We start from the raw sequence: 13726 nt of genomic DNA, 5'->3' as shown, positions 1-13726 counted from the left end.
AATATAAATGTAAAACTAATAGGAGCCGGTAGACATTTGGTTAATACAATTCAGTAAGTGGAAAAGAATTTATTTGAGGAAATAATTTTGCACATTAGTTATACTTTAAATTTAAATATAACCAAGTTGTATTTCAAATAGCACTTGTTTACCTCTTAATACAAGTATCTAACATTCTGTAAAATAGCTAAAGAAAAACAAAGATGAAGATTTTAAGTATTCAAACCTGCTTAGTACATTAAACATTTATTCTCATAAAAAGAGAATGAGAAACTTATTCCAAATATCTAGGAATCTAAATGTGCAATCCCTATCTAGAGCTGATCAACGTGTTTACATTTAACAAAATAAAAAACTTAAAAATATTAAATTATGATATAAAGCATAACTACTAAATAAACAGGTCAAAATACAATCTAAACAAATCATAGATACACAGCGGCCAAACATCCACTATTTATATAAAGAAGTCTTGAAATAGGAAGTTAAAATAGGAGAGCATTCATTCATATGACCATTATAAAGTAAAAATGAATACATATTTAAGATATTTAGTGTCAGCAGATGATTAAATCCTTTTTGTAAAAAAACAAAATGAAAAAGAACAAAAAGCACATTTCTATTTATATACTATAGATCTATCTATCATCCTTGGAATAATATTTACTTGCTTTTATAAAAGATTACTTAAGAAATATGTAAGCTGAATTGCAATATAGAAGACTGAATAAAAATAATTTCAATTTCTGTCATAATTATGTTGAGGGGAAAAACACTTTCATATTTTAGAACACGTCTTGAAAGTGACTAAGTATAACAATATACAGCAAAGCATAAAAGTGCCCATAACTGAAATCCACTCTTAGGTCTACTAGAATGTCAAAATAATTAGAATAGCATTAGTTAAATTATAGAACTATCTTTCAATTTTTTCTTCTCTTTTTAACTGTCATTACTAAAAGCTTTGCTCACTGCCTAACAGAATAAATGTGTGGTCAAACAAGTAGGCTTTCTTTCATAAAAATAAATAAAATGTCAACATTCACTGCCTGTCATATCACTGTTTAATCATTTATTACTTTATACATATTTTAAGGGCTTGTGTACTAAGCAATATTTCAGGCACTCAGTTCTTGAAAATGTATATTGAATCAAATATCATATATTTAATTTAGTTTTTTTTTCACTTAGACAAACGTTCACTTCCAAATCTTAAAGTATAAAAAACTTGTTATCTGCTCCATAGCAAGTACCACGTGTCAAACACTCACACATCCATCTTTTTTTCCACTGCATAAAACAACATTTAGTGCATCAGAGTTACTGATTATAGTGGTTTGCTGAGTAACACAGAGAGCCAAATTTGAAAAACAATGACATTACCATTTAAAAAAATGTTTTCAGGGCTGGCTTCATGCGTGTATGGCTTGTGCAGACACACAGCTCTTCCTACTTACTTGTTTTAATGCTCAGCTAATGCCACTGAAATTCTTAATATTTTTTATCTTTGCACTCATATTTTTAAAGTGCGTACAAATAGGACAATGAAGCATGTCCTGGGAGCAGCTGCCTGGGCTCTAGGATCTAGGTCCAGCCTCTAGAGACGTCACCACATCCACAGGATGCATTGGCCCTGGCAGACTCCCCCACTCTCAGCCATGCAGTCTTGCAGTCCCTACCCCTGCCCTGTGATTGCTGTTAGTCTACCTGGGTTAGGTGACTATGTTGACCTCAGTGGAGGGAAGATCACATTCGTGGGTTGCCTGTCCATTTTCCCCAGTGAGGGATCTGAACATCATGGAAACGATCTAGGTTGGATCTGCTAACCCTAGGGCATCGTGTGTGTGTGTGTGTGTGTGTGTGTGTGTGTGTGTGTGTGTGTTTGTGTGTGTGTGTGTGTCTGTCTGTCTGTCTACCAGGGAGGAGGTTTTAAGATCACTGGTGGTCTCCAATTATGGGTTACAAAGGCAGCTGGAGTCCTGAGGCAGGACCCTGGGAACCTGGGAGTGTCATCATTCTTCTGCTCATGCATCACTGGTACAGAGGGAGTGCTCTCCGGGTAGTCTCAGTGTTTTAAGCCATCATCTCTTTTACCTCCAGACCTTCATGAGTCTGGCTTATATATTTCTGTTCTGGCCTACTCGAGACACACCTGGAAACAGGAGGTGTGTGTGGGGTCAACTATAGAAAATAGACTTGTATATTTTGATGATTTCACTTATGTTAAATGTTCTTGTATTTGCATTTAAAATGATCATTGAGCAATATAAAGATGAATGGTAAAGTTTAATGAAAAAAATTTGAAATTTTACTTTATTTAGAGGGATATTAAATGGCAAACAAAAAGCACGGTGACAAGTTGAGAGAGAGAAATCACTGAAAGAAAGAGCACTGTATTTTAGTACGTTTTATAGCTCCCTTTTCCTACTTTTGCAACAAAGCGTCCTGTATTTTTAGTTTCACTGGACATCATAAATTTTTTATGTAGTTGATAGACCGTTTAAGAATCTAAACCAAATAGGAAAGTGTAGAAGAACACATGGAAGAAAAACCACTCCTCTAACGATGCTCTGTGGAATTTCCATCTGATGAAAGCCATTAGTCTTTCAGTCTTTGCAAGTGAGATTTTTTTTTAAGAATGAAGAAATACCACATTTTAATAATGAGCAGAATACTCTGTCCACTTGGAAAATCATTTGGTTTTATTCTTACACATTAACATTGTTTTAATCCTTATAGATATTGACTTCGAAGTGAAAGAGGCTTTTAGAAAATATCACAAATAAAAAAAAAAACCCAGTGTTTAATATTAACAACATAATGAATCAGTTACCCAAATCCGTCCATTTGTTTTGTAGGCAGAGTTCAGTTAACAAAATCAAATGGCATCCATTTTCAAACACAGAGCTGTACTGAAAATATAGTTCCAGTTTTAGAACTATAGAGTCCAGAACTATATTGAAAATACAGTTTGCTAGACATTTGCCTAACCATAAAGTAGAGCCTATATCATATGATAGCTACAGATTATGTAGAATATGATCATGCACACACTTATTTTCAATTTGGTTAAACATCTGCTAATCTGGTTTAATTTTAAAGGATTTAAGGCATTTTACTAAAGAATCTCTATGACTATTTTTCAATTTGTACAGATAAATGCCATTCCAACTGTTAATACAGTAGTAGAGACACCAAAATAGCAATAAGGGCTTATTATTTTATGCTAAAGAAAATCTTAGTCGCCTTCCCTGCAAAATGTGCAAATGAGAATTCCTCAGAGTAAACAGCTGAGGACTCTGAAGGCCAACTGCTCAAAATCAAGTTTAGGACTAAACACATTTCTTGAGCAATGTATCACGGAGAAAAATTGCTATGAAAGGGTGGTTTAGTGTTGATTAAAGTCCTTTGTTGAAGATTTTGCAGGTAAAGTACCAGAGGATTTAGTGAACATAACATTTAGTATATGCTAAAGACTAAATATGCCATAATACCTTTTGTTACTTTCCAGACATATTCCTGCTCGAATTTAAGGCTTTGCCCTTTTTATATCTGTTGCCTGTAATAGTGTTCTTTTACATAGTTACAAGATTTTCTCTTCAATTCACGATCTGCTCAAGTGTCAAGTTAGGGAGGTATTTTTGGTTTCCTTGCATAAAACTAACCATTTGTTTTCAAATCACTTCCTCTGTTTAGTTCTCCCTCGTGGGGCCTATCACTTCTCAACAATAAAATACAATGTCTATAAAAGCAGGAATATTGTTAATTGTTTTTCTCTGTATTGCTATATTCCTAGAACAAAGAATAGTTCCTGGCAGACACTAAACAGTCAATAAATACTTTTGAATGAATTAAGTGAATGAAAAATTAACTCATACCATCCTCAGTCTCTATTAATGCAGTCAGTAGAGATTTATGGTTATAGGCCATGTAAGTGGAGGATATTCTTAGTCAATAACACATTATCCTTGCCTTCAAGAAGGTTACATATTGGTTGGAAAGGCAAATTATTAAAAAATACATGATTATTGTCCAGTGAGATAGTGACATGGTGGTGTCTTCTTTGTCTGAGAAGAGTTGTTCAATTTCTATAGCTGCTGGGAGCAGAGTTGCAGACCAAATCTCAGCAAATTAATTTCTAAAGTCTGAGACCCTTTTCTATATTATTCAATTACTCAAAAAGATGCTAGACTTGGAAGCAATTTGGTGTTTCTTAGCAGTGTAAGTGAACTTTACAATCACCTAGATTATATTATAATTTAATATTTTGCTGGACCATAATCATTATGAAATCATTACTAATCATGACTTAGTAATGATTAGCTAGATTGACATTTCTTCGATAAATAAAATATTCAGCGCACTTTTCACGGGAGCAACACTTTTGTTGAAGACAGAAATATTTTATACTTCAATATATCTAGCTTTTGAATATATAATTTGCATATATATAAGAAATATGGAGAATAGTTAAAGTCATGGTTATTGTCTATTTTAATAAACAAAATAAAACTTATCATGCCTCTGGTTTGTATTTTATGTATTTTTAGTAAGCATTTAAAACTTTCACACTGATTTTTTTTAACAGAATTGCATGGTTTTTAAAAAGAATACTTGCTGTGAGCATTTTTGAAAACAGTAAGGACTGTGAGAGATATTAAAGGATAAAATGCATTAAAACGTAAATATAAAGATAAACGAATGTTTACACTATCCCTAATTACTTACTTCAGCAACATGTAAAAGTTTGGCATTTGAAATAGACTGTATTTCCAAAATCCAGTGAACTATAAACCAAATAGACATCTTAAGTCTATAAATATATAGAGACTTTGGTTGATTTAAACGTATTTTTCAAAGTCAGTTTAATTAGTTATTACTGCTACAGCATGTACATGAAATCTGCAGTCCCTATGTGATCCCACGGCAGACCTATACAGAATGGTCACTCAAGGACAGAGATAAGAGTGCTGAGTGTATTTTTTTAAGATGCCAATGAATTGGACAACTTGCTTCTGACAATTATTGCTTTAAAGACCCTTTAGCAAATATCAGCAGAATTGGTCTATAATTTACCAGGCGTTTCACTTTGAACATGTCAGGCCCCTAAAGGTTTTTGCACATGTCAAGATATCTACAAACACAATTTGTTTCAGGTTGACTATCCATAAAAAACGTTTCCTTTACTGTCTAAAACCTGAATAATTACTTTTTCTGAACTACACAATCTATGTCTTCCGGACATTGCTTTCTTGTTTTGCTCTCCAAGTGAAACACCTTTCGAGACCACTTAAATAAACTACAAAAACAGAAAGTTGCAAATATAGCTCTTAGAAATTGTAGAAGTCAGTTAATTAAGATTTATTGCAAAGGTTCCTTATTATGAAAGTCATAGCTTTAACTCTATAATCTTATTTATCCAACTACAGTCGGAATAATCAAGGAATTATATGTAGTTTCTCATAACTACATCTAAGTGGTTCTAAGTGATTTCAAACTATTTTTTTTACATCTGTTTAATTATAAACAGAGCAAACAATTAAGCCAGGTTTGTTTAATGTGGTTTTCTTAGTATTTCTTAAATATGAGAAAAAATATATATACATCATCAACTACATGAAAGAAAAGGCAAACCGATGCCAATTTATTTCATCTCTATCTTCATGTTCCACAATGTGCATACATAGAGTAGGAAAAAAATAAATTGTCTATATTTTTTGGTCTCTAATATTTTTTCCATACTCATGTAAGTATGAACTCAAGAGCAATGTTATTAGTCTGACTTTCTTTTCCTATGTGTGGTCCGGGAAAAATTCCAGCATCTTCTGATAGATGGCTGCTTCTTTAAATTGTTGCAGCTATATGCAGATACCCATTCATTTATCCAAATTTTAGATGAACTCTGGAGCTCCTTCTCCAAATTCTGTTATACTTCTATGATACGCTGTCTTGTACACGATCACTCTCTAATTCCTCCATTAATCAACCTTTGCTTGGTTCCTTCCACTCAGAATTATCTCCCTTATTCCAGCCTCATTTTACTTAATCACTCCTATTCAGCCCCCAGAGCAAAACTTAATTCAACTGTCGTTTCCTCAGTAAGATGGCCCCACACCTTATCCTCCAGATTTGGAGAATATATGCTTCCTGAGCACCATAGGCTTCTCCTTAGCAATACTTACTACAGTATAAACTACAGGTTTGTAAATTACCTGCTTATTCTCTGCCCCCCACTAGACTTTAAAGTACAAAAAGGCTCACTCACTATCATATACAAGGAATACACTAAAAATATGTTAAATAAATTGAAAGTTTATGAATAACACATCACACTTCCGTTTTTGTGTAAAAACACACAGGCTTCCGCTTTAAGAAGAAAACCTCCTTAGTTCATTTTTTACCACAAGGCACACCCAATATGTAACCTACAGATAAGAAGGTAAACCATTTTACTATTGTCCTCTCAGTCTAATGAAATCATAATGTCTTCTGAGATAACTTTTGCAATTGTCTCTTAAATAGTTGAAAGAGAATTTCCAAAGATACTCCAAGGTGGAGCGATGGGAAATTATTTCCTCTATTTGAAGCAATACAATTCTTTTAATTAAGGCTAGAACAAAGTGGCATCAGTTGAAAGTTTATTCTGAAACATTCAGTTTCTATAAATTCCTTTTCAAGTCAATACTACACTTTGATTCCTTTGGATACAGAAGGAATATCTGATAGACCCACAGACTAAATTAGTTCGTAACATTACCTTTACCTAGAGTATCTGCATTTTCACAGATGTGATTCTCTAACTTCAGAATTTCAGGCACAACAAGAGGGGGACTTCTTGGTATCAAAATTATAACATGGAGGTAGATGCTCATATTTAAGGCTGATCATAATATTTTATTAGTATATGCATGACAATATTTTAGTTGGTTTAGGGCCTTTATGTACTTTCAAATAAAATATATTTTGATTCTTTTTAAAATATGTATATCTAAAACAAAATCAAATTAAAGTAACAATAATCATTTCTTAATACTCAACAAAGATAAATGATTGGAATGGATTGTTTAATGATATTATTTTTCCAGAATATGTGGTTTCAGTATATGGATACCATCTGTTATTTCATGTTTGATACATATCTTTTTTCCACATAGCAACATACTTTTAATAAACTATCCCATTTTAAAGTGAAAAACAACTCATATTCTATCATTTTGATATGCATAGGCACGAACTAAATATACTCTTTTGTAATCCTAGAATGAAAGGCTGCTGTATGTATGAAATTATGTAAGCATATTTACATATTTATTTTATTTAAAGTGACAGATTGATTTTGTACTGAAATTAGTTTTTTTTTCCCTGTAGCTAAAAATTGTTGTACTAGATTGTATTTTTTGATAAGGTGGTGGCAATACAAATCCTTAGAAATCATTTGCTAAAGCAAAGAGGAAGAGAAAACCCTCATCTGCTTTATGCTGAAGGTATATTTGACAAGATTTTGTTGTTACTAAAGAGAAAAAGAAAAGAGAAAACAGAAATTCTATTTTGAATAACCATAAAGCAAATTATAGGATGTGGAAATATTTGCTAAATGAAGAGGAAAATTACACAGTAAATACAAAGACTATGAGTGTACAATATTATATGGCTTTATTAGAGGTATTTCTGAAGATTATCAACTAAGTGAATTTACGTATAATATTTTGGAACACTAAGAAATTGGTATTGGTTCAATACACAGGGCGTGTGTGTGTGTGTGTGACATTTATCATGTACATGTCAATTTATCATGTACATAGCATCAGTTAACTATCACCATATTCAGTATATATAACTATCGTTGCAGTACTCTCTACTTCTACCACTTCATAGCCACACTGCCCTCCTTCAAACATCTAAGCCCTGGCACCCTCTAATCTGTTTTCCATATCCATAATTATATTATATCAAAAATATTATATGAGCGGAATCATACAGAATGCATCCTTTTGAAATAGGCTTTTCACTCTGTAAAGTGCCATTCAGGTTTATTCTAGTTGTGTGTCAATACTTCGTTCATTTTTATTTCTGAGTATTATTCCAATACATTCAAATCGATGTATTTTATTTTAAATATCACCATATGCTGCCTTTGTGTATATTATGCTGAACTGTCTTTCTACACATTCGTATGTTGAGGTCACAACCCCTAGGACCTCAGAATGATAACACTGCATTTAGAAATGGAGTCTTTAAAGAGCAATCAAGGTAAAATGGGATCATATGCGTGGGTCCTAATTCAATATGACTAATGTCCTTATAAGAAGAGAAGATGAGGAGATTAAAGAGGACAGACCATGTGAAGACAAGAAAAAAGATGGCCACCTGCAAACCAAGGACATAGGCCTCAGAGTAAAATCAACACTTGCTGACAACTTGATTCTTCTAGCCTGCAAAGCTATGAGAAAATAAATTGTCTGTTGTTTATGCCACACAACCTGTCTTATTTGTTATGGCTGCCTTAGCAACAAATGCAGTGTATAAGAATAGTTTTATCTTTTTAAATTTGTCTCACATGTGTTCATTTATAATACTTTCTGTTATAAGGCAATAACTTGTGTGCTCATATAATTTATGAACACTTCTCAAAAAGAGTTTTAAAAAATCTCTTAAGCGTTTCCTGTTTCCTGCTCTGCAATATAATCATGTTATGGTGGAATTAGAGAGAGTATATACTTGTAAAAATCATAGGAGTGTTTGCGCCTGACCATATTGTAGCAAAAATCTATGATGTTATAAAGAGAACATTTAACTGAATTCATCAGATTTCTGAACAGCTTAACTACTTTGCACAGACTTCACATAGATTACGGCATTTGAACACATTTCTAAATTTTTCTGCTATTTAGAGTGGATCACAGTTAAATATGTTGGCTGGAATGCTTTTATAATATAGACGTGAATTATAATATAAAAATTATTACTATTTGCTTTATGACATGCAAAAGGGATGGCAGCATAAGTGGGGCAATTGAAATTCAATTCATTTAATAACATTTTATTGATTTCTGACTTCTGTTGGTGAGTAATGTGGACTTACTCATTAAGATATGTTGTTATATGAGAATATAAAAAACATGAGTACACAAACATTAGAGGGAAGCATTTCATCTTATTGGTCATACTACTGAGAAGTAATATAAAAACATCTTTCTGAATTTTAGGAAAGAACAACAACCAGAGAATTACCTCTGCAGTGTATAATGTATATGACTGCATTGCACCTGCAGTGAATATAGGCCCCTGAGGGATACTACATCATTTCAAAAGAAATTATAGGTCTGTTTTGAGAGAACAGCAGTGGAACTTACCATCTTGATCCGTGGTCACTGTAATCGCTGTGAATGGCTTGGGAGAAAAACTCAACTCAGAAACTCCATTCATTGCTTCTATTTCAAAGGTGTAATTCACGTGAGACACAAAGTCAAGTACTATCACGGAATTGTTGATCAGGCCTGTATGTCTTGGGATGAAGCGGAGTCCTCCACCACAGTCCTCACACTGGCTGGTGTCTAAGCCACATTTCTTACAGATTACACTGTATGTGAGATCTTTTCTCCCTCCTGTGTCACTTGGTGGGCTCCATTCCAAAATAAGGGCTGTTTCATTGATGTTAAAAACCACATTCCTAGGAGCTGAAGGTGGCCCTAGAGAAAAGCAATTAAAAAACATATGTACATGTATAGGACAATGAATTATGGTGTTAAATTGTAAACGTCATTCATAAACACCTGTTGGTCTTTTTTTTTTTTTTTTTTTTTTTTTTTCTGAGACGGAGTTTCGCTCTTGTTACCCAGGCTGGAGTGCAATGGCGCGATCTCGGCTCACCGCAACCTCCGCCTCCTGGGTTCAGGCAATTCTCCTGCCTCAGCTTCCTGAGTAGCTCGGATTACAGGCACGCGCCACCATGCCCAGCTAATTTTTTGTATTTTTAGTAGAGACGGGGTTTCACCATATTGACCAGGATGGTCTCGATCTCTTGACCTCGTGATCCACCCGCCTCGGCCTCCCAAAGTGCTGGGATTACAGGCTTGAGCCACCGCGCCCGGCCCTGTTGGTCTTTTATGTTCGTTCAAATTCTTTTTCTAATGGGATCTATAATGATCATATGGTTAAAATAGTTCATTAAGTCTAGTAAGGAAGGAGTATTGAGGAGTAAAGATCTATACCTTAAGTTTTTGGAGTATGAAATTCAATATTTAATTTAAAAATCAGCATATCTTAAAACATATGGTTATTATACTTTTTAAACTAGACAAAAATATATATGAAAATTATTTTAAATTATGATAGCTTTAATGATATCTTATTAATTATATCACCATTTTCAAAATTTGAAAAAAATAGTGACATACATACACAAAACACACTGTGGTTTTTCAGTCTTCTTACTATAATTGGTATATAGATAAAGTCCCCATTCATTGCTCCTGAAAATCACTAAGAATCTGTTTTCCAAAAGTTAAGAATAAATAACCTGTTACATTTTTTTTTTCTATTTTGTTTTTACTAAAAGCCGTCCTAATAGGTATGAAGTGATAGCTCACTGTGATTTGGTTGTATTTTCATAATTAATAATGTTGGACATGAAAAGATATCCAACATTATTAGTTGTTTAGAACCCTTGTGTGCTACTCATGGCCATGTAAAATCACACAGCCACTATGGAAGATGGCATGATGCTTCCTCAAAAAAATTAAACAGAATTACCATATAATCCAGAAATTTCTGTTCTGAGTATGGACCCAGAAGAATTGAAAATAGGGACTTAAACAGATATTTTAAATAGGGAGTTAAGCAGATAAACTTCTGATGATAACAGCATTATTCAAAATAGCCCAATGGAAGCAACCCACGTATCCACTGACAGATGTTAGATAAACAAAATGCGGTATATACGTAAAATGGAACATTATTTAGCCTTGAGAAGGAAGGAAATTCTGATACAAGCTAAACATGGATGAACCTGGAAGACATACCAAGTAAAATAAGCCGCACACAAAAGCACAAATATAAAACTCCATTGATATCAGTTACGTAGAGTAGACAAATTCGTAGGTACAGAGAGTACACTGGTGGTTGCCAGAGCCCGAGGGAAGGGGAAATGGGGTGTTAGTGTTTAATGGGTAAGGAGCTTCGGCAAGGGAAAATTAAAATGTTCTAGAGATGGGTGCAGAACAATGTGGAAATGCATTTAATGCCACAGAACTATATACTTTAAAATGGTTAAAATGATAAATGTTATGTATATTTTACCACAATAAAAACATTATAAATTTAAAAAAAAAAGAGAATAAATAACCATAAAGTTAGGGTGAACAGACAATTTGGAAAAAAGGAAAAAGAAATGAAAATTAAAGCCAATAAAAAGCCTTTTCTTAAGTCTTTATCAATTTGATGAGATAAAAGCACTATATGGAAGGGATAAAAAGGGGCCACAGACAAGAAATGATGGCAAGACTTTCATTTAGATTAAGTTTACTAAACACAAGTTAGTGTGTCCTTAAAAGTAAGTATGGCCCTAAGAGACCCGCACAATCTTTTATTTGTCATAAAGACCTCAAAAGCCAAGTGAGTCCTAAGGGGGGAATGAGCATCTTCTTCAGTTTTTCCACGAAGATCACACTGCATACAGTATTTGGTAGCTTACTTTAATTCTTCCAGCCTTCCCTTAAAAGTGTGTGAATAATCCTATATACTTATCTGAGTCCTTCAAGCCCCAGTTTCATTATGTCCACTGAACAAATATTACCTGAATGTCTTCTAGGTGCCAGGCACTGCGCTAAGTACTAAATATGAAAAAACACAGGATCCATATTGCTGTGATTATACTTACGAGAGATATTTAGAGAAATAATATATTGTATAAACGACTGGTCAAACAACATTCATGCCATATTTTAGAAACCTTCATTTAAAAAAAGCTGAACCGATTCTCTAAGTTTTGTTACCAAGAAAATCTGCTTTGAGAGTGGAAAGGAATGTCTCCCAACATTCCCTCCTAGAAACACATTCAAGTTTTGATAAAATCTCCTTCTGGATTTCAAACTAAAGCCATTCATTCATTACATATTTCATTTCGTGCCTATTATATGGCAGATACTCTACTAGACCTTGGGCTTTCAGAGATAAGGCATGGTAGACATTATCTCTGCTTTCTTATTTACATTTTAGTAGAGTGGCTAGATACATTTAAACGGATGAATAAAATTCAAATCTGAGTGCAATTACAAAAATGACGACAGGTGCTGAAATAAAATCAATCAGGGCGACCCCTGTTTTAGGTAACATTCTGAGAAAGCCTTGTAGAGGTGGTGAGGACAATGGGTGGAGGGGTGGGAAGAATATCAGTAATAGAAAGTCTGCCTTCTTGTCAAGAAAGATCTTGAAATAATCACGAAACTGTCAGAAAGTCACTGTGGCTAGACTGCAGAGGGAAATGCATGAAGCAACTTTTAAGAAACAGGAAGAGACTAGATAATGCAGGACTGCTAGGCTCATTGGGATGAGTCTGGATAGTTTTCTTTTTTTCTTTATATATATATATATATATATATGTATTTTATTGCACTTTAGGTTCTGGGGTACATGTGCAGAACACGCAGGATTGTTGCATAGGTACATACACGGCAATGTGGTTTGCTGCCTCCATCCCCCCAATACCTATATCTGGCATTTCTCCCCAGTTATCCATCCCCAATTCCCTACCTCGCACTGTCTCTCCCCTGGTCTCCCCCAACAGACCCCACTGTGTGATGTTCCCCTCCTGTGTCCACGTGTTCTCATTGTTCAATACCCACCTATGAGTGAGAACATGTGGTGTTTGATTTGCTGTTCTTGTGTCAGTTTGCTGAGAACGATGGTTTCCAGATTCATCCATGTTCCAACAAAGACACGAACTCATTATTTTTTATGGCTGCATAGTATTCCATGGTGTATATGTGCCACATTTTCCTTGTCCAGTCTATCATCAATGGGCATTTGGGTTGGTTCCAGGTCTTTGCTATTGTAAACAGTGCCACAGTGTTCTATGTACAACAGGAACAGACCTTAGCTAAGCTACCTATAGGTATATCACCTAGAAATGCAATGAATCATTTTTCTAAAAGGTTGCCGAGTGCCATCCTTTATGCCATATCATGTTTCATAGGGTTTACAGAAGTGTCTACCTTCAGAAAGGCAAATGTGGAGAGGATAATAAACTAGAGAACAGAGATAAATGTAACTTTTTACCTCCAACCTAGATTTATGCCTAGGAGAAAGATTCATTATCGTTATCATAATAATGTTTTCCTACAGAATGACATATTCATATTGTTGGTCTTTTATTTATAATGGAAAACATGAATTATTATTCACTTATATTTTCATGCTAGGAAGAATGTTATCAATTATGTTATGGGAGTCTACAAGTATATAACTGTCCGCCTGGAGATACTTAAAAAAAAAAAAGAAGGCTGACACCCTTCTTACTCAAGGGCCCTCAAACCAATTTGCATGACGATTAAATAGCTTTCTAATTGCTGTTAAATTATGCCAGCTAAACTGTGATTTCATGCAAATATTAAGCTGTAATGACATGCAGTGAATCATTTACTGAGATTTAGAACTTGGAACAAAGAGAGACTATTAATTCTTATCCTCAGATTCAACTAAATTGTGTGTCACTGGGCTTTTATGAATG

General features: G+C 34.0%; 1 protein-coding gene across 7 annotated transcripts in view; it reads right to left on the bottom strand.

The window, feature by feature from the left end:
- EPHA6 (EPH receptor A6) overlaps positions 1-13726 on the bottom strand; it is a 986592-nt gene that overhangs the window by 507314 nt on the left and 465552 nt on the right. For all 7 annotated transcript variants that reach the window (XM_074389177.1, XM_039480541.2, XM_074389178.1 and 4 more), the window contains one exon: positions 9354-9689. In XM_074389177.1, coding sequence (XP_074245278.1) covers positions 9354-9689 — 336 coding nt within the window. The remainder of the gene's footprint in view (positions 1-9353; positions 9690-13726) is intronic.

This window comes from Saimiri boliviensis, chromosome 18, assembly GCF_048565385.1.
Source record: "Saimiri boliviensis isolate mSaiBol1 chromosome 18, mSaiBol1.pri, whole genome shotgun sequence".
Classification (NCBI taxonomy): domain Eukaryota; kingdom Metazoa; phylum Chordata; class Mammalia; order Primates; family Cebidae; genus Saimiri; species Saimiri boliviensis.
This window is presented reverse-complemented; position numbering and strand designations above follow the sequence as displayed.